At 38.5% G+C, this 26,122-nt stretch overlaps 4 protein-coding genes and 1 long non-coding RNA gene across 11 annotated transcripts; 2 read left to right on the plus strand and 3 right to left on the minus strand.

The window, feature by feature from the left end:
• Window positions 1-147: 147 nt before the first annotated feature.
• Window positions 148-4,231, minus strand: LOC137959851 (pentatricopeptide repeat-containing protein At2g27800, mitochondrial-like). 4 transcript variants are annotated; one of them, XR_011114078.1, is made up of 4 exons: window positions 3,969-4,231; window positions 2,476-2,735; window positions 746-2,398; window positions 148-556 (listed from the first exon to the last, which is right to left on the minus strand). XR_011114078.1 is itself a non-coding variant. In XM_068807249.1 (2 exons), exon 2 carries the CDS (start codon window positions 2,264-2,266, stop codon window positions 1,064-1,066), a length of 1,203 nt encoding a protein of 400 aa, XP_068663350.1. In that variant the 5' UTR covers window positions 2,267-2,735; window positions 3,969-4,231; the 3' UTR covers window positions 625-1,063. The 4 variants fall into 4 exon arrangements, 1 of the variants encoding a protein (XP_068663350.1); XR_011114077.1 differs by having other exon boundaries at window positions 746-2,735; XR_011114079.1 differs by having other exon boundaries at window positions 692-2,735.
• A 495-nt stretch (window positions 4,232-4,726) lies between these two features.
• Window positions 4,727-6,131, plus strand: LOC137958340 (uncharacterized). Its single transcript, XR_011113972.1, has 4 exons — window positions 4,727-4,934; window positions 5,098-5,176; window positions 5,254-5,592; window positions 5,934-6,131. It is a non-coding gene; the product is annotated as an uncharacterized lncRNA (long non-coding RNA).
• A 1,232-nt stretch (window positions 6,132-7,363) lies between these two features.
• Window positions 7,364-15,701, plus strand: LOC137959069 (putative calcium-transporting ATPase 11, plasma membrane-type). Of its 3 annotated transcripts, none has more exons than XM_068806350.1 (8): window positions 7,364-7,674; window positions 10,167-10,221; window positions 10,321-12,260; window positions 12,334-12,492; window positions 13,262-13,433; window positions 13,527-13,825; window positions 14,275-14,624; window positions 15,227-15,701. In XM_068806350.1, the coding sequence occupies exons 1-7, from the start codon at window positions 7,501-7,503 to the stop codon at window positions 14,572-14,574; spliced, it is 3,099 nt and encodes a 1,032-aa protein (XP_068662451.1). In that variant the 5' UTR covers window positions 7,364-7,500; the 3' UTR covers window positions 14,575-14,624; window positions 15,227-15,701. The 3 variants fall into 3 exon arrangements, with proteins under 3 accessions (XP_068662451.1, XP_068662453.1, XP_068662452.1); XM_068806352.1 differs by having other exon boundaries at window positions 15,361-15,701; XM_068806351.1 differs by having other exon boundaries at window positions 15,364-15,701.
• Window positions 15,702-16,745: 1,044 nt separating this feature from the next.
• On the minus strand, window positions 16,746-20,781 carry LOC137960138 (UDP-URONIC ACID TRANSPORTER 1-like). The gene is made up of 4 exons (XM_068807642.1): window positions 19,602-20,781; window positions 18,227-18,330; window positions 17,777-18,005; window positions 16,746-17,152 (listed from the first exon to the last, which is right to left on the minus strand). The coding sequence occupies exons 1-4, from the start codon at window positions 20,040-20,042 to the stop codon at window positions 17,006-17,008; spliced, it is 921 nt and encodes a 306-aa protein (XP_068663743.1). The 5' UTR covers window positions 20,043-20,781; the 3' UTR covers window positions 16,746-17,005.
• Window positions 20,782-22,274: 1,493 nt separating this feature from the next.
• Window positions 22,275-26,112, minus strand: LOC137959005 (dihydrolipoyl dehydrogenase, mitochondrial-like). 2 transcript variants are annotated; one of them, XM_068806258.1, is made up of 3 exons: window positions 26,026-26,112; window positions 25,111-25,466; window positions 22,275-23,795 (listed from the first exon to the last, which is right to left on the minus strand). In XM_068806258.1, exons 2-3 carry the CDS (start codon window positions 25,381-25,383, stop codon window positions 22,545-22,547), a joined length of 1,524 nt encoding a protein of 507 aa, XP_068662359.1. In that variant the 5' UTR covers window positions 25,384-25,466; window positions 26,026-26,112; the 3' UTR covers window positions 22,275-22,544. The 2 variants fall into 2 exon arrangements, with proteins under 2 accessions (XP_068662359.1, XP_068662358.1); XM_068806257.1 differs by having other exon boundaries at window positions 25,111-25,470.
• Window positions 26,113-26,122: the final 10 nt, after the last annotated feature.

Genomic DNA, 26,122 nt, shown 5'->3' on the forward strand with positions numbered 1-26,122 from the left:
CTACTATTGGTCTCTTGATTCTGAAATGTCATGTATTGGCTTTGTTTTCTCGCTTGTTTGTTCACTTTTAATCATGTTTGAGCCAGATGGCTGTGGTAATGCTCGAATTTCGTCCATGGCGTTCTGGGTTTGCCAACAGGAATAGATTAGATCAAATTGATAATTTAGTGTATATTATAGTGCCCATAGAAAATAACTGGACTTCGACTTGATTCTGCAACATAATTTTTGATTCGCAACCAATGGCTGAAATGAAAAATCACAGCATCTGCACTTATTAGACTGCCTCACTATCAAGTATTGTTTCGTGAAGTACTCTGCTCCTGACCACTGGCTGAAATGAAAAGCTTGAATCCAGAGAGGAGCCTCCTGTCCTGTGGTTTAATGCTAACCAATTACTTGATCAACCTTACTTCGGATCAATCTTCTTCCAAGAGAAACGGTTTCTGTATCTGAAAATCAATTTATTTTTCGGCTCTCTGATTCAAAGAAGTAGGTAAGCAATCATCATAGAGGTGAAAACGGAGTGCGTTGAAGAATGAATGAAGTGTTTCGTCTGGACACAGGAAAATGAAAAAAAGATCAGAAGTTTTACTAGTATATAACATAGATTAGAACACTGTAATTCAGTTTAGAGAGGAGAAGAAACTGAGCAAACCAGAAGTTTAAAAGATATCACACAGAAGAAAACCTAGTTTGAAAATGATTCCACCCGATGCTACGCCACAGAAGTTTAAATTAGTACCTCATCCAGTGCTAGGATTACAGTTTGGCATAACCATTCACATGTCTTCAAACTTCAGAGGGCCTCAAATGGAAAATACTCAAAATTCTTTTTGCATATAACCTATCAATAATTCCTGAGCAAAATTATGATGTCCAGCCGCCACAAGTACATAAACAGGAGGACAATGACAGTTGGGCACCTAATCCATTGAAAACTGTCACCAAAGCACCACTTATCTTCAAATAAGTAACTGATGTAGATAAACTGCTGGAATTAGAAGACCTCGACTAATTAACATCTATCAGTAGATGCAATGACATAAAAGATATTACACAATCATCTCTCTTCAAATCCATTCTTTATATTTGAATTACCAAACTCATCCTCGAGAAAATATAGCAGTTTTCTATAACTCTGCCCATGCACCAAATCCTTTTCTTTAAACTCTCTCAGCAGATCAAGAGAATCGTTAACCTTTCCTTCCCTCCCAAGTGCATCTAGCACAGTCTGATATGTAATGAAGTCTCCCAACTTCCTCTTCTCAAACATCTCCCACAACAGCCTAATAGCCTCCTTTACCTCCCCTGCAATAGCCAAACAGTTCACTAGGGAATTATATGCCTTCTCACTTGGAACAAACCCTTTTATAACCATTTCTCTGTAGAGTTGCATTGCATTCTTCGACCTCCCTTGTGCACACAAACCATGAATAATGTAACTATAAGAATGCTCATTTGGCAAACACTGATAAACAACACCCATTTGATGAAATACACGTAATGCATCATTAAGATGTAATGACAGAACATACCCCTTGATCACAGAATTGAGAGAAAATATATCTGGTTCAATCCCATCATTCACCATTTGTCTAAAGAGGCACCTTATGGTCCCCATGTACATGTGATTAATGTAAGAGTTTGACCCACGACTCAACATAGCACTGAAGAGAAGATTATAGGTCTTGATTGAAGGATGAGACATAGGATCCTTGCTCTTTTTCATATGCTTGAAAATATTAATAGCTTTACTCAATTTACGGGACTCTGTGTAGTAGTAGATAATGGTGTTGAAAAGAGGCTCAGAGGATGGAATTGGGACTGCAAGAGCCTGATTAACAACATAATCAAACTCATCAAAGAGTTGTGCAGATCCAAGCTTCTTGATTGTGATCAGAAAGGTGGAGATATTGTGTTTGAATCTTGGTTGGTAAGAGGCATAGTTGAATAGATGGAGGCAGATTAGTGGATGTGGCTGGGCATTTAAGGTCTTAGAGAGATCCTCCTCAGTGAAACGTGGAAGGAGTTGAGAGGTGGAGAGTTCCAATTGACTCGGGTCTGGAGGGGGGATGTGTTTGGGCTTGTTTCTGTGAGTTTGGCGGTGGGTTCTTCTGTGAGAAGAGTAAAAAGACAAACTTAGAGGGACTACTGGGTTTCGGTGGTATTTTCTTAGGGGGGTAGGAGATGATGGAGTGATGATAGACTTGGAAATAACAGAGCGTTTAAGCAAGATGAAAAGATTGATGTGGTTAAACAACATGATCAGATTTGTAAATTTGGAGAAGAAACAACAGGAGAGGGAACTGTCTTAAAGTGGTACCAACAGGAGAGTATCGGTCAAATGTTTTGAAGGACAAACAAAGTGGATCCCATGAACAATAGTTTCCGCCAGCTGCACGAGGAAATAAATGATGAGACACAAGTGCTGAACAGCTTACACTTGCAGTGATAAACCTATAAGACACCTACAAGCTGTGGGTGATCCAGCTGATCATCCTCAGGATCATTATGCTAGGATATAAGAAAGAATAACTCCAAATTGGTAGAAGGATCACAAGTGATGCAGTTGAAAAGAAGGCATCTCAAGTAAACATCTTGATGGTTTACAGATTCATGATTTTGATTCTGTGGCTCAAAACTTCCCCAAGAAAAAAAAAATACGACATTTGATAGTGTTCTGGAATAATCAGCAGCAAAGACTAGCTCCCGATTTGGTAAAAACACAAAACCTGCAAAGATAATAGAACAAGAATTTTAACCATTGTATCCAATCAAATTTTATGTAATCCAAATGCTCTGTTTGAAGATTGATGCGTTCCTTCGAGTAAACTAAATGGTAGTCTCTGGTTGTTTCACACTTATGTGCAGTGAAAAACTGATCTTTAGCCAAAAGGATATATTTTTATGGAAAAGCAGCATGCCAATATCCTAGATGCATAAATAATTAGACCCACAATTATGATCTAACTAGCTAGCTCAGAGCACTTAAAAACACGAAGTTCAGAAGGATTATCAAGAGAAATCAACCATTAGGAAATTGGAAATCTAAAAGAAGTCCCAAAATAAGCCTAAGATTCAGTTTGGAACCAACATTGAAGTCATAAAACTAAAACATCAACAGAATATCCATTGACTTCAATATTATTAGGCGACCCAAATTTACGACCATCTGCAAAGATTTGAAAATATTCAACTCTAAAGCCTCAGTCTTCGATGGATTACCTCCAGTATTTATTACTACTCCACTACTTTAGAAACTTTTTCATAGACCAAGTAGAGGGACATATTTTATGTCAAAATTAGCCGTATACTGCACCTTTCTCTTTAACTGATCAAGTTTTTATTTTTCTTTTTCTTTTTTCTGCCTTCAACTTTTCTAACTGAGCTGCTGAAGTTTACCAAACGTATTGATCTCTTCTCAGGATTATGTAAAGGTATCCTCTTTGCTGACTCTATTTCAATCATCATAGGCTGAGAGAAGGTCATGGATAGCCAGCACAAGTAGACAAGCAAGTGGACTTACTAATAGACCATCTTAGTCCATACGAATAAGTAGAAGAGTAAACAGGCGACCCTTACAACCCAGTGGATGTCGAACTCGATGCTCCATAAAGGTCATGAAGCTGCTATCAAGAATTATCACCATAGCAGCTCCCAGCCATATGATAGATCTCGAGTCCCAACTTATCAATGACGGAAGCTGCTACTCTTCTCTTATAACTTTCATAGTCAATCATGATGAGCTTAATGGTACCGGAAGACCGTTCTATTGCACAGAACAAACCTACTTGCAACTTTCACTTAACCTTATCTTAGTTGCATTAGAAATAGAAAAATAAAATTCACAAATGACAGTATACACTCCTTAGACTAAGAAATTCGCGCTACCAATAGAACACGACGATAAAGCTTATCAAATTCTAACATCATATTAGCTTTTCCGGACTTGAGTACGGCCATACCTTCGCGGCACTCGGCTAAGAACAAAGAGAAGTTAAAACAGAAAAAAAACTTCTTTGCGCATCAGTAACAGCAACCAAGGGAGGCATACTCCGGCCAAGAAGCTGTGCGTTTGAAATGACCCAAGCTTCCAATTAAAGGGTACTGAGACGGGTATCTGAAGGTACTGAAGACGGAATTGATAGAGAAACAAATAGAATAGATCTTGCCGCTGCGTTGAAATCGAACTGAGCTTCAACTTGAAGAAATAGAGATGGATAATAAAAAAGCGATGAATTTGAAGGAGGGAGGCGGGGAAGAAATGGCGCCCCCCTTTTGGCGATCTTGCTGGCCCTGTCAGTCAAACCGAAAGGTAAAATTCCCAATGCCTGGCCTGGTCACATGACCCGACTTGCATTTCAGGAAAATGGGATAAAATTTAATAATTATATAATTATTTAAAACATATAGTAATTGATAGTAAGAATTACTATATCAATTTAGTTGATTTTTAGTAATAAAAAAATATTTTTTATTTTCTTAAATTTATATATTATTTTTAAAATACCCCAAGTATAAGATTTGAGTTCAAAGTCGCCATGGCAAATTCATCCCCAATATGGATATTGTTAAGTACATAATTAATACTATCTAAAAGACTGACCTGTTAAGAACGGAAGACATAAGTACTTAACCCTTAGCCCAGGACCACCTGGACGGACCAGGGCGTCCCATAACACCCAGGATCCGGGACAAGTCAATGATAAAAAACAAAAAGAAAACCACTAATCGAACTCACTAAATCACAACATAAACCTCTCTTGCGACCGTGTAGTTCAGTCTTCAGAATCTCGCAATCGAAATTAATTACTCCAACAGCAGATTTTCATAAGGAAAAATAAAAATCCGTGGTGCTAACTCAGTTCCGCGTAGTTGTGGACTCTGAGGAAAATCTGTTGGGGATTGGGGGAAAGAAATGCGTTTGCAAGGTTGCCCTTCAAATTCTATTTTCTGTTAACTTTCTTTAGATTTATATGCTTAATTGTTGGATTCGGTAAATTTATTTATTTTTCTTCGTAAAGAAACGAGTAATAGTGGCCCGTGTAGAGCTAAATTTATGTGTCTTTGACTGTGCTCACTACGTATTTGTAGATATGTCTACCTGACGTTGGGTTTTGATTATACACTGTTTTCAGTTCGCAAAACTGCAAATCGATTGAAGCTCTTACTGGTAGGGAAGGCAAAACTGCAAATCAATTGAGTTTTTTCTAGAGCTGATATTTTCTGGTGTTCTTGTCTATGCAACAGTTGGGTTCAGGGTTGATGAGGCAGAGAAAAGGCACTAAACTCCACCTTGTGCTTCCTGTCATGACTGCTTAACATAATTTCTTGCTACGAGCTGGATGAAGATCAAAATCTAAGAGCTTCCCTAGTTTCTTGTTGCAATCTTGTTCAAATGGTAGACACAAAATCGTTGGGAGTCTCACAATACCCTCAGCCTATTCGTACAGCAAGGAATGAGTATTGGGGATTGATCTTTCTCGCATTTGGTTTTATTGCTCTCATGGCTTTTCTTTTTGCTGCCATCTTGTCCAAGCTACTTCCACAACTTGGAAATCGTTTTGCATCTGCTGTTCAAAATGACAGGTACGCAGAGTTAACTGCTGAAATTTTATCTCAAGTTTGGCCTGCTGCCTCTGAGTCCTTATGATGCTTGTTGATTCATGATGGTGGTTGTGATATTAGATCTCTGGGATTTAGCTTCTGGATGCATAACCTCAAGCTGGTAATGTGTGAAACTTTGTAGCATGAACTGTCATGGACTGCCATGATAGAGTTCCTTTAATGAGTGATCAAATAAAACCTTAACAGCTCCATGAGATGAAAAAACCCTATAAGCACAAAGGAAAAGAACAAAAACATGTCGATATTAAGATGAAAAAGAATAATATTTCTCTGAGTCTATCTAAATGTTTCTTTTTTGACAGGTATTATTGTTTTCTAGTACCCCTAACTCTTCCAGTGCTTGTGGTGGCTGTTTATTTCCACTGGCTCAGCATGAAACTCTTTAAACATGCATGAGTTTACTTCTCTGGAGAAAATCCTTTGTCAAACTTCTTTGGAGACTCTGAGTTTTTGATATTTGCTTTTAAAGAATGTTCTTGAGCTTTTAAGAATTTTTTCAGTTTCCCCAATGTTGGTGTTAATCACAACTTGTTTTTTTGAGATTTTTTACGAGTTTGCAGTAAGCGGCCTTCAGAGGCCATTCTTCACCTTTGAGAAGGTTTATTATATAACCAGTTTTGACATCTGCATGCCCAATTATAGTTTGCGGAAAACAAGAATGATTTAACAGGAAAAAGTTTCCTTTCCCACTTGATTAGAGCCGAGGTTTAGTGGAAAGAGGTGGGACGATGATTGACTCAAATTAGAGGGGTAGACCTGGATTTGGAAAAACGGAAGGCATGATTGGTTGGAGTGGGTAAAAAATTGAGTCTGGACTCGTTCGTAGTTACTGCGTGGCAGGTGATGGTTTTTTAGTGAGGACGAAATATAAAATATAAATTTATGTATTTGTATGATATTTTATATTTTAAATTACAATATTTTTTTGAATAGAATAATTTAATAATTGATAGTAGGTCGTAATTTTTTATTTACTAATGAGATAAAAATAATAATTTAATATATAAAATAATAAAAGTCTATTTTCCTTCATTAAAATGATTTTTTTTCTTCTGGTAAATTGAACTATGACACATTTTTATTGCATGGAGGGTCACATGACGATCATCTGAAGGTCACGAAAAGGGTAAATAATAGTTTAGATGTCTCTTATTTAATTAACGGAAATGGAATAATCAGGGAAATTTGCTATTTATTTAATCAAAATGGAATCAGATAATAGCTATTTCATACCTAGATATTGATTATTATGATTTTTTTATTTTTTTAAAGAATTTTTTAATTTAGTTAATAAATTTAATAAGAACAATAATAATTCAAGTCAATTCAACCGTCCTAACGCCTTATTTGAATGAGAACGTGATTGACTCTTCAAGATGGGCCCCTCACACACGGCAAATCTACCTGTGAGCCCCACTTTCCTGGAATTGTTTTTCTTTTCAATTCTCTCTTTTGTTAACAGATTTTCTTGAGAATCCGTTGAAAATTTAAGTTGGGAAATCGGGGTTTGACGTTTGATGGCTCGGGGCCTGTTCTGCCTGACAAAATCAACGGATGGATGGCGCCGATAATTCGGTCCACGGAGACCGAGTTCATTTTCCTTGTTTTCTGGCTCAAATAATATCAAGGTCTACTAATGAAATGACAGAAACACCCTTGAACTACTTTAAAGCAAACAGTATGTGCGTTGATTCCCATCTGTCTTTATTTCTTCGTCTTCGTTTGTCATGGTGTTTCGTTGCGCTGCTGCAAATATCCTCTCTACATTGCCGCCAGTAGCTCCATTGGAGCTTTTCTTATAACCCCTGAACTGGAAAAGGAAGAGGGACGAAGTAATTCGAGTTTCTCTCTCTGACTTTCTCTTCTGAAATGGAGAAGTTCCTGAAGGAGAACTTCGATCTTCAATCTAAGAATTCGTCCGAAGAAGCTCTGAGGAGATGGCGAGGGGCGGTTTCCATCGTGAAGAATCGGAAGAGGAGGTTTCGTATGACCGCAAATCTCGACAAGAGATCTGAGGCCGAGGAGAAGAAGAAAAAAATCCAGGTTTGTTTTCGATTAATCTTCTCTCTCAGTTTCTCGATCTCTTTCTTCATTTTCAACTGTTTAATTTGAAGTGTTTCGCGAAATCAGTACGGTCAGCCAAACGCGTGTTACTGTTTTCCTGATTTCGGCGTGAGTGAGGATTAGAAACCTGGTTGCGAAGAAAAACCAGTTTTATCGTACATCTTTTTCCTCTTAGAATCCAGAGCCTAGTAGTTTTTTTCTAGCAATCCGTGGTTCTTCCATAAACGAAGGCAATTTCTGAATTTCCGGAGTTCCGATTTATTTGGATTTACAATCTGCTAACGGGAAATCCAGTCTGCTGGCGTACTTGTTTCTGCTGTTGTGCTTGACATGTCGAGACCATTATCGACAATCTATGGATATATCAAGTGTCCGATTAAAGAGTTTCCTTCATTATGGTTGCGTTTGGAGCACAAAAGCTCCGATTGCGGTTTCCCCCGTCGATGAGATGTGGAGCATCAGGAGTTTGCACTGTTTAGCAGCTCGTGTTTACATGAAGAGAGTAGCTTCTGGTTTTTCACGATTTAGGCTTTCCACATTATTTGGGCTGTCAATCTTATCTGAAACCGATTAATTTGCTCAACCCCAAACGCTGCTACATGGAACGTTTTCCAAAAATTATGGATCCGGATGCTATTAGCCGAAGGATTGATCGGTCTTTCAGACAGTGCATCGTGTACGGCGAGATGATCACCTGTACCAGTTCGGCTCGGTGCTGGAGATTTTTTGGATTAAACTAATCACCTAGCTCGAGGTGATTGGAACCCTGCTCTGTATTTATCACCCCGAGCTTAGGTGATTGGTTTCATCCAAGAAATTCGTGTACCAACGGCTGGTACAAGAGGTACTCGTGGGGTCCTTGTTGTGTTGAGTCTGTTGACTGTCCAAAACCAGTGACCGGATTTTCCAGCCGTCTCTGAGGTGAAAAGCTGTTAAGCTTGCTGATGTTCAATGAAACAAACCAATCTCCTGAAAAAAGCAAAGTTACGTTTGACGTGTTTGTCCGGATGCTTCTTTGGAATCGGAGGGGGTTTTGGTTACGGTGTTTTTTTGCATGCCCAACGGCTCGTCAGAGAGACCACAGACCAAAGACTTTGATTTGCTGTTGTCAGAAAGGACAAAATTAGATCTGAATCGATCTCCTCCACATCTATATTTGTTTTCGCTACAATAATACGGTCGAGGAAGTTTCAAGGAAACTTCTCTTGGCATCAGTTAGGGATAATATTAAACCAACGAACAAAGTATTATTCGTGATGCTTTTGTGGGTCTCTGATAGAGAATCATGCCGCGTTCTCCCCACACCGTGTCCTGACGGCCACAGGAGTGGTGGACCATATTATGTATGAAACGGACGTTGTGCTCTGCTGGTTTTGTTGAACATTAAACGGCGCGTCAGTCTTCTTTTCTTCCCCGTAGAAAATTGAGATGGGCAGAAAAGCTCGCAAATCTCCGGATCTTCCTAGTTCAAACTGTTGTTGTTAGGTTTTTTGATAGAATTCTGGTCAGGTTACTATGAACGAGGACAGTTTATTAGCTGAAGTTTAAGTGGCTCGTATTTGGAAATGCGCCCAGAAAAGAGAGTAAACTGTCTGGATGTATATAATTGATCTTCATTAACGTAAATAACGGACGTTTCTCTAGATGGAAGTTGTCGTGATCTGACAACGAGAGTTCCTCCGGGCAGTTGGGTCCTCATGAATTGTCATTGTCATTGCCCTGTGTTGATGTGGACTTATACCTGCAACACTGTCGCGAGGGGATTAATTTCAAGTGCAGTAGGAAACAATTTCAAAATTATTTTAAAAATTTATTGACATGCTTGTTAACAACTCATTTAACATCGTTTAATTTATAATGTCATCGCCTGTTAAAAATGGCGTAACCAATTAATCCAGTTGAACTAGATAAGATCGGTTTTCAATAATATTTTATTTTACTATGTTTATGTGAACCACAGTTACGACACAAGACATACTCTTTTGCCCTCGTTAATAGTTCAACGAAAATACTTCTGATTAAATTGGCCACATGTTCAATTCGTTCGTCTCTTCTATACGAGATCCAGTCCTCCTTGCACATTCATAACGAAGAAACATGGTTCCAGACTCCCATAATGTTAATGAACGTGAAACGTAGGACTCGCTTGAATATGGTTTACCGGTTCGCATCCTGGGAACTGGTTTATTGGAGACGGCCATTAGAGGTTTATGGACGAAGTCTGAACGTAGGACAGATACCTGTGTGCAAGACTTAGTCTTATTTGTCCAGCTCCAGAGTTATATGTTCTCCGAAGGTAGGAGACGCCATTACTAATGTTTATCCAAAACTTTCGAGGTTGATAACTTTTCAAGTTGTTTTAGGATGTAGAAAACTGGTTCCAGCCATGCATTACTCGTCTTTTCAAGTAGCGAAGTCTTTCAGGTTGTGTAGTAGGTTTCAGAATTAATTCTCTTTACATTTTCCTGCAGGAAAAAATCCGGGTTGCCTTATACGTGCAAAAAGCTGCTCTGCATTTCATAGATGGCAAGTCATATAAAGTGAATTTCCTTTTCTACAGTTTGATATCCTTGGCTTTATTCCTCTTTGTTTCACATTTTTTTCTTTTTGCTTATCCTTTCACAGCTGTTCACCGACCGGAACACGAGCTTCCTGAAGAGGTAGCTAAGGCTGGTTTTCTAATTGATCCCAATGATCTCGCCTCCATTGTACGAGGTCACGACGTAAAGAAGTTACGTGCTTATGGGGGCTTAAACGGGATAGCTCAAAAAATCGCTGTCTCCCTAAATGAAGGAGTTAATGAGGATGATGTGCCTTTAAGACAAAAGATATTTGGATATAACAGTTACGTGGAGAAGGCCCCTAAAAGCTTTTTGACCTTTGCATGGGAAGCCCTTCAGGATTTGACGTTAATAATTCTCATTGTCTGTGGTATAATCTCAATAGGAGTGGGGATTGCAACAGAAGGATGGCCGAAAGGAACATATGATGGTTTGGGTATCTTATTGAGCATTTTATTGGTTGTTTCTGTAACTGCTATTAGCGATTACCGACAGTCGCTTCAATTCAGAGATTTGGATAAAGAGAAGAAGAAGATAGATGTTCAAGTAACAAGAAATGGGAGCAGGCAGAAGGTTTCTATATACGATTTGGTGGTCGGAGATGTTGTTAATCTCTCTATCGGAGACCAGGTACCTGCTGATGGGCTTTTCATATCTGGTTATAGCCTATTGATTGATGAGTCCAGCTTGTCAGGTGAGAGCGAGCCTGTACACATACATGAAGAGAAACCATTTCTGCTGTCAGGGACTAAAGTACAAGATGGTTCCGGCAAAATGGTAGCGACTTCAGTTGGCATGAAGACAGAATGGGGAAGGCTAATGGAAACTCTTAGTGAAGGAGGTGAAGACGAGACCCCATTGCAAGTGAAGCTTAATGGGGTCGCCACCATAATAGGAAAGATTGGATTGGTATTCTCTGTTATGACATTTGTGGTTCTTGTGATCAGATTGCTTGTTGGGAAAGCACTGCATGATGAATTCTTCAAGTGGACTTCACAGGACGCCTTAGAAATATTGAACTATTTTGCAATTTCAGTGACAATGATTGTGGTAGCCGTCCCAGAAGGGTTGCCGTTGGCAGTGACACTGAGCCTCGCATTCGCAATGAAAAAATTGATGAATGACAAGGCATTAGTCCGGCATCTTTCAGCGTGTGAGACTATGGGATCTGCTAGTTGCATTTGTACTGATAAGACTGGGACGTTGACTACAAACAAAATGGTGGTTAACAAGGTATGGATATGTGAAGAAGAAAAACTATGCGACAGTGGTAATAGCACGGCAGATTTGAAAGCTAAGCTCTCTGAGACAATTTTCAGCACTCTGCTGCAATCTTTATTTCAAAATACGAGTTCTGAGGTGGTCAAAGGAAAAGATGGGAAGAGGAATATTTTAGGTACTCCAACAGAAACAGCACTCTTAGAGTTTGGCTTGCACTGTGGGGGAGATTTTGATACTATACGTCACGAATCTACAATTTTAAAGGTTGAGCCTTTCAATTCGGTTAGAAAGAAGATGTCCGTGCTTGTGTCCCTCCCAGGGGGCAAGCCCCGGGTTTACTGTAAAGGTGCATCAGAGCTAATCTTGAGGATGTGTGATAAGATCGTTGACCGAAATGGTAAAATTATCTCTTTGTCAGAGAAAGAAAGAAAACGGGTAATGGATGTTATTGACCGTTTTGCAAGTGCAGCTTTACGTACTATTTGTGTAGCTTTTAGAAATATGGATGACTCATTTGATGGAGACAGTTTTCCTACAGACGAGTATACACTCATAGCCATTTTTGGGATTAAGGATCCAGTGCGTCCTGGAGTGAGGGAGGCAGTTAAAACTTGTCTTGATGCTGGGATTGTTGTAAGAATGGTGACTGGGGACAACATTAATACAGCTAAGGCAATAGCTAAAGAATGTGGTATACTGACAGAGGATGGTGTGGTCATCGAAGGGCCAGATTTCCAGAGTAAGAGTCCGCAGGAGATGAGAGAATTGATTCCAAAAATTCAGGTTTTTCTTTATTACAATCTCAATTTTGTTTTGACTGCATGCGTTGCTCTCTAAAGTGTAAGAACATCTACAGGTAATGGCCCGGTCATTGCCGTTGGACAAACATACATTAGTGACCCAGCTAAGGAAAATGTTTGGCGAAGTTGTTGCAGTTACTGGTGATGGTACAAATGATGCTCCTGCTCTGCATGAAGCTGATATTGGGCTTGCAATGGGAATAGCAGGAACAGAGGTTCGTTTTAGGTTCTCGGCCTATAACATGTATCTCTATTTCCATGATTGAAGAAGCTCCTTAACTCTACTGAAAGACAATATCAACACTGAACGTATAAATTTATAACCAAATATAAATGTTAAAAGACCTCTAATGCCTTCCATATTTTCTCGCCTGGACCAAATTTTATTGCACCTTGATTTATCAGAGCAATATATGTGATATTTGGTGGCATTAGAAACTTAATCTTTCAGTTGGACCAAACTTAATGTAGAAAACTGATTGGCTCTCTTTTTTTTAAAGGAAAATGTTAATAACCTATCATCTCAATTGCATTTTTTTCCTGTCAAGAGAGAAAAAAGAAAGAACACTTAAATCTTTGAAATTGGTTGACAATATTTTTTTGAATGGTGATGATAATTGGAGGATACTATCGATGTCCAATTTGGTAGAGACTTTAGCAAATTAACCTAGCATAGCTTCTGTTTCCAGTAGATATGAATGGTCCTTTTACATTTGTTTTTAATGCTGATTAAGCCAAAGGCCCAATCCACATGCTTTTACATGTTAGCTATGGCATTCATCACATAGTTTACTCTTCTTATATGCTTTTTGTTGGTTAAGTTTAAGCACCAGAAAAAAAAGCTAAATTATTGCTGTTAATCAATAAGAAAGCATCCAGACATATTAATGCATGTATGCATTAGTTTCTGATTACAATTATTATTGCAGTTAATTTTTTTTATTTTAGAAATTTATTAATTTCTTGAAATTATCTTTTATACAGGTCGCAAAAGAAAATGCGGATGTGATAATAATGGATGACAATTTCAGTACTATAGTAAATGTAGCCAAGTGGGGTAGAGCAGTGTACAGAAATATTCAAAAGTTTGTGCAGTTCCAGCTGACAGTAAATGTAGTTGCACTTGCATTGAATTTTGCCTCAGCTTGTGTCATAGGTACTGAGAAAACCATAAATCAAAAGTTTTTTAGCTTTTACCAGCTAAACTGATTCGAGTTATTCCACTTCTAACTTGTGAACTGAAATATAGGAAAGGGTCCTCTTACGGCTGTCCAACTACTGTGGGTAAACATGATTATGGACACTCTTGGAGCTTTGGCTTTAGCCACTGAACCTCCAAATGATGAACTGATGAAGAGACCACCTGTTGTGCGAGGTGCAGATTTCATCACCAGGACCATGTGGCGTAATATCATCGGTCAGAGCATTTACCAGCTAGCAGTTCTTGGCCTTCTTATGTTTGATGGGAAAATGCTTCTGAGGTTAAATGGTTCAGATTCTACAGAGGTTCTGGACAGCTTCATATTCAATACCTTTGTTTTTTGCCAGGTAAAACTCTTTATTATCAACAGTAAGTTCATTCTTTGGTGATGGCCTGGTTGTGGCTTGTGTGGTTGCACGAGTTCTTTTAAGCCCAAGTAAATTTGTGATGGATGAGAAACATGCACAGTTTTTTCCCCCAAGTTTAATGCTTGGTGACAAAGAATAAAGGATGAATTCTACGAAATTACATTTTGCTCAAACATGTCGAGTAAAAGCCACACTTAAGCTTAAAGATTTTTAGATTATGTTTGGAAGTTTCTCTGGCTATTAAGAGCTCAATGGTTTGAGGTTGCACTTAATGCGGGGAAAAATGCATGCTATTGAACCACGTTACATGAGTTCTTTAAATAATTTCTGCAAATTTATACAAGAAAAATAGTCAAAGACATGAGACAAGTATAAATGATCTGGTAGAGTTCTGATAATCCTATTTCCTGATTTTTTTACTTTTTCAGATATTTAATGAAATAAATAGCCGCGATATGGACAAAATAAATGTGTTCAGGGGTATCTTCAGCAGCAGTATCTTTATTGCCGTCATGGTCTCCACAGTTACCTTACAAGTAATCATTGTACAGTTTCTTGGCACTTTTGCTAACACCGTGCCTCTAAGCTGGCAACTCTGGCTACTAAGCATTGGGATTGGATTCTTAAGCATGTTTGTGGCCATTGGGCTTAAGTTTATTCCTGTGGAAGCCGTCAAGCAATCACATGATGGCTATGAGCCGCTCCCCAGCGGCCCAGAACTAGCTTGAAAGTTGCATCAGATGTTTGTTCTGGACGTCTGTTACTTTTATAACTGGAGGTTGGTATCTTGAATTGCCTTAGTTCCCTTAGTTCTGTAGGAAATAATTGCAGTTTTTCTATACCTTTGCTTCATATTTTTTCTGCATTCCAATTGTGTATATAATTGTTGTAAATAGACATATAAGAGGATCTATGGCGTCACTTGATCTTTTTGAAGTTGTTTCAGATCATTCCTGGAGAAAATTTTCATTCTATTTGAAGGCTAGAATAAAATCTCTTTGTTTTTGTCCTGGATACTGGAAAAAGAAGAAATATATTTTAATTAAATATCCAGAATAAAGGTAGTGCTGAAACAGTTTTCTCATTTGCCAGTAAACTTTGGGCGTGATTTTATCAGTTTTGTACTGATTATCTTCATAACAGAAGAATTAATGAACTGATTCAACTAAACAAGAGAAGTAATAATACTCTCATCGCATGATCTCAGATCTTCTTGTCTTGAGTTTGAAATTTTTAGGGTGTGTTTGTGTGAATAGGAAGTCATAGGAAAAATAACTAGAGGAAAAACGTCGTTCTTTATTTTCTATCGTCCATTGAATTGCAATCTTATTGTCATTCCTTTTATTCTACTCAAGTTTTGCCCCTTGTTGTCCAAATTAGGTACACTAACCGGCAAGATGTTGCCTAATTGCATAACCAATCTCTGTCCCTTACTGTGGATTGACTAGTTTTAGAATGGCTGCATCCAAATTAATTGTAGTGGAATGATTGAGAAGATATTTCATGATTGCAAGTAGGTGATAAACAGATGGAAGGAAAGCTTGTTGCGAATGGCTCAAACTTGGATCCTGAGAAGAGATCTCCATGGAAGCTGGTGTCAAGCACCTTTTTCCATTATTTGCAGGACCAACAGAAACTCACGTAAGCTGGTTTCAAGTGCCTTTCTGGAAAGAATAAAACATTATATGACATGTTCTCTTCCTCTCTTGGATACTCGTTTGTAGCTTGAATTGCATATTTTATGTGCATTTGGACCATTACAAATTTTGCCTGTTAAAGTTATTCTACAAATTAGTTTCTAGATGTCCTCTTCTGAATTTGCTTTATTTTCATGTAAATGAGAAGTTCGCTTTGAAATATGGATATTTATACTGTGTTTATGATAAGTGATCTAATTGGGACAACATGAAAACAGACAAGCGACTCAGAGAAAACACCTGTAAGTTTAATAGATCCATTCTCAGATGAAAACGTAATGGTTAAAATTTTAGTTATTATAATCTCGTATGGAGATAACCCGTTCAACCTAGAAAATCGATGGGCTCAACGGCTGAAATCAATTAATTAAGTTAATGCTTGTGAAATCGCTGGATTACTAAGTTTTGATTAGTTCTGTTTTAATGTATACATTGTCCCCCATTTCTCCCATTCTCTTCATTTATTTTACTAATTCAAACCGGTTTCCAGTGGTTCAGTTCCTCATTTTCTTCTCCTTCTCTTCTGTTTGTTTTTTTCTTCTTTTGCGATTATTATTAATCTCGATAGTTTTAAATTAGGACGTCTAATTCTTAACAGTAAGTTTGTATTTTTGATGTACGAACCTACTGTTGGAACCCTAGAGCAGAACCATGTTAAGTGCCAACAAAGAGAAGCTTGAAGCCTAAATGTTAAAGCTGCAAATATATAATACATAAACAAGAATTATTTTCAACCAAACAAGTGATCGGTGAAGACCAATTAGAGATAGTACATATCCCTTATCTATAATGTTTTTAGCTTCTTATCCTGGCTAAAACTTTGGTGTTCAGGAACAAGATGTGTTCTAAAGGAACCGTAACACACATTCAAGCTGGTTTAAAGTTTGAACTGTCCTCAGCATGGGCTTATAGAACCTGCCATAGATGACGAGTAAACCAACTTTGAATTCCAATGGCAAAGACTAGAGAAATTTGATGAAAACGTTGATGAACCACTTTGGGATGATTGTGGTTTGCTTGTGCATTGCTATCTAACATGGATTCTACAGAAAAAAAAATGCCTCATATAGTCCTGAGACCATGAAAGGAAGCAGTATTGTGTTGTTGCAATCTTCTGTCAGTGATAAAAACCGGTTTCTTGTGTGCAGCCTGAAATGTCCCAAAGCTTCATAGACAAAAAACAAACAAAGGAAGCAAGAGCAAGAAAGAACTCCCTGCAACTGAACTACAAATCCCATATTAGACGTGAATACAAAAGCTTTAGGTGCGCCCTGGTAAGGCTCATCAGAATCTTCAATTTTGTGCCAACATCACATTAATATTAAACAACATAGAGAACAACAACATCAGCTACTACAACTACTATGACTACAACTAAAACTACAACAGCATGGACAATGCAGTGATAGCATGGACAACCCTTTCAGCTAAGGATTAACTGATATGGTCCAACCGTCTGATCTCACTTGTACCTCTTTTTAGTTTCACCATAAAGAAGAACCCCACTTACAGTGATAGCATATCCAGCCATACCAATGAATGAAACAGGATTTCGAAAGATTAATATGGAGATCACAACAGCCACAGCCCCTTTTGCATTGCCCAGAACCTGAGATGAAAATGATAGCTCAGGCCATGAAGACTGATGTGAAACAAAAAAATGTAGTAGAAAAGAGGAAGTCCATAAAAGATGTGCACAGTGATTCAAAAGGGCCAAACAAAGAGGAAGCATGTAAATGGGTTGATCTGCTTGCTCTTTCTGAAAATCAATCTATGCATTTCCGTCATCAAATTTTCAACTCTTGCCAAAATTAAAGACTGAATGAGCCTACAACATGAGTCTAAGACTTAGCCACCGATAAGTACTTAGTAGTTCAAACTACTTCGACAAGTTAAGACAATCAAGTGGCCTCTTTTCAATGGGGAGAACATATTCTAAAGCTGGCCAATCAACTATATTTCAATGTTGCATGTTGACCAATAACAAATACCAAAACAGATAAAACTCCAGCATCACCCCCTTTTATGACGATTCAGAATATCACTCAAAGAAGTGCATGTCCTTAAGTCTATCCAAGTTTCTCCCACAGAATGGGTACTGACCCGGATCAAAGCAAATGGATTGGTAATTCCACATTACCAGGAATAAACACATTCAAGATGCAGTCCTCTCTATAAAACTAGATGGCCTAGGCAGCAGTTTCTAACATACCAGGACAGAAAGAGAACAAACCTGAAGGCTTAGTGCACTTGTATGCTTGGTCACCAGGAAATTAGACAAGTTAGCAGAATAGGCCATCACGGAATTCACCAGAAGAAGTGGCCACATGGACTTACTTCTTGTTCCTAGTGACAGTACAACATCTAATGCAGTAGGTTCCATTATAAATGTGGCTGGCAACAAAACTAGGACAGAAATTGGAGACATATACAGCAGCAGATTCATCGAATTCAGCTTTTCCCTGCAATGGATATCAGAAATCTTTTGTCATCACCTCTAGTGCATAAACTGCAAAATTATATAAGCGGAGTAATGAATGGTACATAAAAAATCTACATTTAACAAGTGGGTCGGACATTGAGTTGTAGGCATAACATCATTTTGACACCAAGCATAGTAATACTGAAAAAGAGGTCATCAAGACACCAAGAATGCAAAGGAATATCTTGGCAGAAAACTTACCCTTCAGAAGAAAGGAGGATCCCCTGAAGAACGGATTTGAATGCTCTTGCTGCTGTGGCACTGATGCACATGATAAAGCCAAACAAGTGAAAACTTGGCTCTCCCTGCAATGCACAAAATGAAGTCAGAGACAGACCACCATACTTCATTTGAGGAACTAAAGCAGGCTCAACCAGCCTCTTGGTACAACAGCAATTTTCAAGCATTCTGACTTCTGAGCTATTATCAGTAACAATGAAGCAACAAAAGTTAAAAATCAGTAACCAAGCTTAGCAAACAAATAAAGTAATTTTTTTCAACATGAAATGTGTAAAAATGACAAAGGGTACAATATCACTTAAAATATATATATTTTCCTTTTGTGTAAATTTTGCTTCTTGACAAACAAAAAGAAGAAAAGAAGAGCCCATGTAAGTTCAAGTTGACCAAGATGCTCCTCCTATTCATGGACTTATTTTGTTTTTAAGTCCACATTTTGTGCTTTTAATAATGAGGTCCATGAGGATTTTGATCAGATATCAGAAAGAAAGTCACTTGGCAGTTGATAGATAGAAACCATGTTAGTCTCAGTAAAAGAAGAAAAATAAACATTCGCAGTTCTCACAGGAAAAACTGATGAGAACTTTCTGCCAAACACATACTAGTGATATCACAGATACACTCATAATTAGCTCCAAAAAATCCGAATACACATAATCAAAGAAAAATAAAAAATAACACTTTCCACTCTAGCCCCCAACAGAAGTCCAAAGCACAAGGAGATACAAGAAGAAAATGACTCTATTTGGTCAAAAGCACAAATAAGGCTAATATGATGATGAATAGAATGAAAAAATGGATTCCAAGTGCATGCGGCATATAAAAATGTCAGGTGCAGATGAGCATCTCGCAGAGAGAAAAGAGGAAATAAATAACAACGAATTAACAAAACCAGTATAATGAAAGGAAATAAATTGAAAAAAATTTAACCATATCTTGAAATAAAATTAAAGAAGAAAAAAAAGGACCAAATCTCCAGATAGAGAATGGAAGTTAAAAAAAATCATAAATAATAAATTGCCAAATAAAATAATAATAATCAAATAAAAATTTAAAGTAAATCACCAGCAGTCAACAAATTAAAACACAGCAATAGCGTTTATGGGAAATATCAGAGGAGGTAACTGAAACATCAGATGTAGAGTAATTACGTGCTACAAAAAGAAAAAAGTTGAGTAATTACAGTACACCAGTGTTTTCCAACTGCTTCAGAAACCAACCAACAGTCAAGATACCCATCGACCATCTATTGCTAGCTCAAAACGAAATTGGGTACAAAAAAAAGGTCCAAATTATAGCTGATTAAAAAAGTAAAAATTTCCAGAAAAAAACATACCCCACTGGCGATCACGACGCCGGCGACAACCGGTATCAGAGCAGCATAGGTAGCCCATGCCTCCCTCTTCCATGCCACAAAATACGCAAAAACTGCAGTAAAAAATGGTGTTGTCGCTCCCACCGCCTGATTAAACGAGACGGGAATATACCGAAGGGAAATGTTCCCACCAACAACAGACGCACAGAAAACTACACTCAGAACAAAGATCTTGTAGAACTGAGTCCGTGAATTTAGACTCTGTAAGGGAACAATTTTAAATAAAGCAATAGAAAAATAGCTCAAAATGGCACAAGCGGACATGTGACACATTGTGAGGAAAATTGGGAAGGTGAAGCCATAGTTGGAGAGCAGATATTTGTTGAGCAGGATCACACCAATGTTCGAAGAGTACCATAGAATGACGAGAAATGAGATAAAAAATGACTTGTTTTGAGACATTCTGACGAGTAATGACTGGTGTTAGAAGACAAGATTTGCATTGAAGGGTCAGAACAAATGGGTGTCTTCCCTGAATTCTGCAGATCGATGATTTGACGCTCTCTTTATGTCATGGGTGATCTTAAGAGGTAGGTGAAGCAGATCTCCCTCTCTTCTAATTGACACAAGAAACGAAAAGTATGACCAGATGAGTAGTTCTTCTTTCACAAGTTCTGTCAATGAATTACATACATGCCAGAGAATGAAACCCAGAGAAGTCTTTCCGTGGTTGTCTTCCTCTTTCAGTCCCGACTCCGGAGACCAGACCTCCTTCATGGGGATCGGGGCATTTTACCGTGCCTATCGAGAAGGAGAAATAAGTCTTTCCCATTACTGCGGTCGAGATGTCCGTTCATTTCAAGGCCTCAAAGCAGTCTCTTTGCTCGTTTGCCACGATACCCATCAGATCCATCGGATCAAGCTTTCTTTTCTCATGGTCCATGTGCAATCTTTGAAAAAGAGAGCGGTTTTAATTCGTAAGCAACTATTTTCTCTCTCAGGAAATAGAACAAACACCTACAGAGTGCTCGGAAGAAAAAAGGTACACTATCCCTGATCGCCACCAGTACACACCATGTGTCTACCATTAGTACGGAAAAAGCGCGAACCAGAAAAATTCTCAAACGCGCAGAGAATAAACAAGTACTTGATCCTTCACAATTTGATGCAGGCGACGACGAGGACGAGATTCGCGTTACGCTCTACAAACAAGTCATTGGTTATGCACACTATAACAATTTCCTTTTGAAGTAGATCCAACTTTTTATTGTTTAGGAACTCACTTGATCATTAACGAATTCACTGAACTGCACTTGCGATCCACGAAATAGCTAATGGCCACTATATTTCCAATTTTCCCTACCCCAGTTTTCTGAATTAGGATGAAACCCAATACATCAAGAGTTAAGAATCCCCAAATTGATAAGCTACAGGCAACAATAAAACACAAGCAACCTTTTTTTTTTTTTTTTTTCTCTTTGGAAAATAAAACCAACACACACAATGAACTTTCTGGCATTCAAATGCAAACCCAGTCTTCCATCCTCATTGTGAAATAAAAGAGAAAAATGACATTGTTTTTTCTATTTTGGCATTGAAGAGCTACAAAACGAGGGACTGTTAGCGCTAGGACAATTTTTGTGAGAGTTTCTACAGCACATACCAGTTCCTAGATTGAGCTGTAAGGAGCTTGCTTGACCTGAAAAAGATGAAACAGGAAGAAGAAAGCGTATAACAAAAAGGAAAGAAGATGAAGAGAATACAATGTTAGAACAAAGTAGTTGCAAACTTAAAAGATAAATCAATTTAAAAATGCCAAAAGTTACTTCTTTCCCAAATATCCCGATAGGCATCAATCATGCAAAGATATCAAATTTTCCAGTTATTTCGAAGGTTTCATCTCTACTTTAAAAGATCCGTTCTGCTTCCCAGAATCTGGCAAAGTCCCATGTATGTCACTCAATCAATGGTAAGTGTAAAAGCTGGAATCAGATACAGGCCAAACTTTCCCTTTTAGTGGTTGTGCAGATAGAATTTAAAGCACACCTGTCCAATCACTTAGTAACCCTTCCAGATTCTCATCAATTGAATATGCATCACCCCTTTTTTTCCAATGTTGCCGACTTAAAGCATCACCAGGGAGTGCCTGATGCAAAGTACAGAAAGAAAAGTGCATGTTCCAGGGATTTCTTTTTCTGTTTCAGGAGATCTAAAACGTCTGCATCTTTCAAATACATAATATAGAGAAAGCAATGGACACTCAGATTTATTGTACCAATGTGCACATCCGCCAACCTGCAGTATCAGTAAGATAGAAACAATTTAAAATGAGATTGAATGAGCTTAAAAACGAGCAGAGGTAATTTTATAGAATTGTGTCACTTTCTTAGCAAATTTCTTGGAAAATTGCCTATCATCAAAGCCAAAGCCTGGAGCATGAAAGCCTCAGTTTTCACAGCTCCACCTGATTTACATCTTGAACAGCAGTAATAACACAGCTATCCGTAAAAACAGAATTGCTATATAGAAAAAGTAATGCCTTATGCCACATATCACAAAGACCTAACTAATAAATACAATGGAAGCCAATGTAAGCTTGTGCCAATGAGACAGCTAATAATTAAGCCATCAAAGGTCAAGAACAATTTGGCATCTAGTTATTTGACATCAAAATGATTTCCAAATAGCACTGGCTAAGATTAAGTCCACAATCCTGTGGTATAAATCAAACTCACTTAAAATTTCTAGGAAGTTATAGAGGACCAAAGTGAGAAAAGGAGAGAGGGAAAGGGAAAGTAGCAACATAGGCTATCAAAATAACCAAGTAAGCAAATAAAAAAATTCATCTCAAATGCCAACAAACAAAAGAAATGAGTGCTGGCACATGCTTCTGGTTGAGTTACACCATAATTATTCTGAAAACCCTCATAGCAGTGACAGGCAAAGCACTAAGTTATGCACCCTCTAGATGTGAATAGGTTTGTCATAAGTTGCCATTGCTGCCTCCTTCACTGCCTCACTCATGGTCGGATGGGCATGGCATGTTCGTGCAATATCTTCACTTGATGCGCCATACTGCAATGCAAGAACAGCCTCATGAATCAGCTCCCCTGCATTTGGTGACATTATGTGTACTCCAAGGATCTTGTCACTCTCTTTCTCAGCTAAAATCTTCACCACACCTTCAGCATCATCTATTGCCTTGGCCCTACTGTTTGCCAGAAAAGGGAACTTCCCCACACGATATTCAACCCCAGAAGCCTTCACTTGCTCCTCAGTCTTCCCAACAGAAGCCACTTCAGGATGTGTGTAGACCACCCCTGGTACCTTGTCATAATCAACATGCCCTTCCTTTCCAGCTATGAACTCAACACATGCAACTCCATCCTCCTCTGCTTTATGGGCAAGCATGGGCCCTGGAATTGCATCTCCAATAGCAAAGACACCAGGAACATTAGTAGCAAATCGGTGATCAACTGTGATCCTCCCAGCCTTGTCAGTCTGCACGCCAATCTTGTCCAGACCAAGCCCAGCTGTGTAAGGAACACGCCCTGCAGATACAAGAACTACATCAGCTTCAAGTATGCTCTGCTCGCCTCCAGCTGCAGGTTCAAGTGTCAACTTTACGCCTTCTCCAGAGGTGTCAACACCCACCACCTTTGTCTTCAGCATGAACTTCATCTTTTGCTTCTCAAGGGTTCTTTGGAAGAGCTTCCGGACCTCAGAGTCCATACTTGGGACAATATCAGGAGCAAACTCAACAACTGTCACCTCAGACCCAAGACGCCCCCATACAGAGCCCATCTCCAAACCAATGTAACCTGCTCCAATAACTACGAGTTTCTTTGGAATCTCTGACAAGGCAAGAGCACCGGTGGAAGACACAATTTTTTTCTCATCAATACTGATTCCAGGAAGGGATTTTACATCAGATCCAGTGGCAATAATGATGTTTTTGCCCTTAACGGTGGTGCTTCCACCATCAACAGTATCAACAGCAAGTTCAGAAGGAGAGACGAATTTACCAAAGCCTTTGACATAGTTTACTTTGTTCTTCTTGAAGAGGCCCTCAATACCTCGAGTGAGATTTGAGACAGCCTTATCTTTCTGGGACATCATAGAAGGAAGGTCCACCTCAAGTTGAGAGAACTTAACACCATGGCTTGCAAAAGAATGTTTGGCTTCATGGTACATGTGACTGGAGTGGAGAAGAGCCTGAAAAGGAAGAGAGGATAATGTAGGATAATGTACTAAACAAGAGAAGAACAGCAAAGTGCCTAGATCCTCAAAAAAAAAAAAATGCATTACTTTCATGTAGTTTAGATACATTGCCCATCATCCAGTCAATTACAAGAAATAAATAACAAACAAGACCATAGGATGCAAGCAGCATCCAAGTTATAGTAGTATACAATCTATTTGATAATCAAATAGGGAAATTATAAACCTCAGTACCAAAACATTCAGCTTTCTAGAAAGTCAAATAGGGAAAACATCAAACATTTAGTGCTCTCATAAAATCAAATTAAGTTATTGCCTTCTTAATATGGGAAGTAGCAAATCACATGTCCAAAAAAGAAACAACAGAGCATGGGTACATCAATTAAAAAAAAAAGAGATTAAACTAAAAAAGAACAAGTGATGGATATTTCCATGTTTAACAAAAAAAGGCATGGGTACTGCACTTCAGCCAGGAGTCTCTTATTTGATGTATGTTCATGCTGATACATAGGAAGGTTGGCTGAGTATGTAGTGCATTATGAAGAAAGCAGAAGTTGCCAATATCCTGAATACTTATACAAGAGAACAGTTCTAAGACCTGATCCTTTTTGCTTTCATCTTTCTATCACTGACATACAGACAATGGGGTCTCCTTATCTCCCAAAATCATAACATAACTCCTGAGATATCTATTGATCCTTAACCAATGTTAACAACTAAGTTTTCTATAGTGTTCACTATTTTAGATAGCTTTGAACTTGCCATCTCAGAGAAACACAAATAAATAAACAAAAAATTAAGAAATTTGAAATAGTGAAATGAGTTGTTATTACTTTATACATGTTGTGTTCCTTTTATGGCTTCTCCGTTTAAGTTACATTTTTTAACTTTTAAGCATGATCACACAATTAAGTTCTCTGTTTCCTTATTATCTCCCGTAAACTTGAAAGAGCCCAGCAAAGTGATGAAATCAGCAATTGATAGCAGAACGGAGCAAAAATTTTCAAATATCAGAACCCAGACATAGTTTAGGGCAAGACTCAGATGATGCTATCAATGGTACTATCTCCCGGATTTGCAGATTCCATTGGCCAAACGCTTCAGCCTTAGAAAGAAAATTATCATGGTACAGGAAGGAGTTCTACAGAGCATGAAAGCTCAAAACAAGCTGGCGTTTCTGTAACACAGAACAAAGACTTCCCATAAGATCACACCACGTGATATTGATATTAAAAGATTCACAATAATAAGGAAAATTTCGACCTTTACAACAACTATTTGATCTAAAATGCTGTTCGAAAACACATACCTTCGAGGGAATACATCCGACGTTGAGGCAGGTTCCCCCGAGGGCGCCTCTTTTCTCAATACACGTAGTCTTGAGCCCTAATTGCGCAGCTTTGATAGCCGCTACGTATCCCCCGGGTCCTCCACCGATGACAACAACGTCGTTCTCTTCGGATCCCGTAGAGAAGCTCCTATACGAAGAGGAAAGGTAAAGAGAGCACCTCAGCAGGTCAGATTTAGAAAGGCTCCCGGACAATGAGAGAGCCTTCCGTCTGGCAAAATTCGCCATCGCCATCTCTTCACTAGAGAGATAGAGCAATCGGAAGGGTCAGATTTGCAGGTTTTTTCCTCTTCAGCTGCCCGCCGCCTGGTCCTGGCCTGGCTGTTTCAAAGGTCAGAAGGAAATGGGAATTAGCCACTGTAACGAATTATATAAACTTAAAATGACGAAAAGCCATTTCCACCGAACCGGCAGGAGACCAGAATCCACGAAGCCTTGCGCAGTGGCAATCTTGTAAAGTTTGTATTAAACTATCAGTTATCTACAAGCGCAAATCGGTTTCAACGGGACAAACTAGAGCCAGTTGGATCCGACTAAATTATTCGAATAGCAAGTCGCGGTAAGACCGCAAATCAAAAACAGGAACTGAGACTGAGAGATACGAGTGTGAAGAAGAAGAAGAAATCTGAAATCGATAGCCATTATTGCCATTCATTCATGTTCACTTCAGAATTATCACCATTCGAATATCTCTTCGTAGATCATTAACGCAGCCAACTAGTTCTAGTAAAAAACAAAATATAAAGAACAAATTTGTATAGAATTGGGAATGTAAACTGAGAACAGAGAGACCTCGAGATTCAGAAAATAAAAAGTGCATTCACAGCAAGAATCAAGATGAAAAACATTCAGATTATAAAAAGTTGAATGCGTCACCTTACGATTGGGGCTGGATACAGGATTGGTTTTTCCAGATTTTCTCAAGTCTCTCGCAGCGTCTCCATTTCTACGTCACTGCTGTCCCTCTTTATCA

Source organism: Aristolochia californica, unplaced genomic scaffold (genome assembly GCF_029961685.1).
Source record: "Aristolochia californica isolate CCGP_79_NKW_82.1479 unplaced genomic scaffold, dmAriCali1.0.hap1 SCAF_3, whole genome shotgun sequence".
Lineage (NCBI taxonomy): Eukaryota > Viridiplantae > Streptophyta > Magnoliopsida > Piperales > Aristolochiaceae > Aristolochia > Aristolochia californica.

Bases quoted from the DNA above. Each gene is read 5' to 3' on its own strand.
- LOC137959851 (XM_068807249.1), bottom strand. From the start codon at position 2,266: ATGTTGTTTAACCACATCAATCTTTTCATCTTGCTTAAACGCTCTGTT.
- LOC137959069 (XM_068806350.1), top strand. From the start codon at position 7,501: ATGGAGAAGTTCCTGAAGGAGAACTTCGATCTTCAATCTAAGAATTCG. The intron at 12,261-12,333 runs GTTTTTCTTTAT...GAACATCTACAG, and splicing joins AATTGATTCCAAAAATTCAG to GTAATGGCCCGGTCATTGCC. The intron at 13,826-14,274 runs GTAAAACTCTTT...TTACTTTTTCAG, and splicing joins ATACCTTTGTTTTTTGCCAG to ATATTTAATGAAATAAATAG.
- LOC137960138 (XM_068807642.1), bottom strand. From the start codon at position 20,042: ATGTCTCAAAACAAGTCATTTTTTATCTCATTTCTCGTCATTCTATGG. The intron at 18,331-19,601 runs GTATGTTTTTTT...TGTGCATTGCAG, and splicing joins GCGTCGTGATCGCCAGTGGG to GGAGAGCCAAGTTTTCACTT. The intron at 17,153-17,776 runs GTTTGTTCTCTT...TTTTCATCTCAG, and splicing joins CAAGTGCACTAAGCCTTCAG to GTTCTGGGCAATGCAAAAGG.
- LOC137959005 (XM_068806258.1), bottom strand. From the start codon at position 25,383: ATGGCGATGGCGAATTTTGCCAGACGGAAGGCTCTCTCATTGTCCGGG. The intron at 23,796-25,110 runs GTATGTGTTTTC...CTTCCTTTTCAG, and splicing joins TCGGATGTATTCCCTCGAAG to GCTCTTCTCCACTCCAGTCA.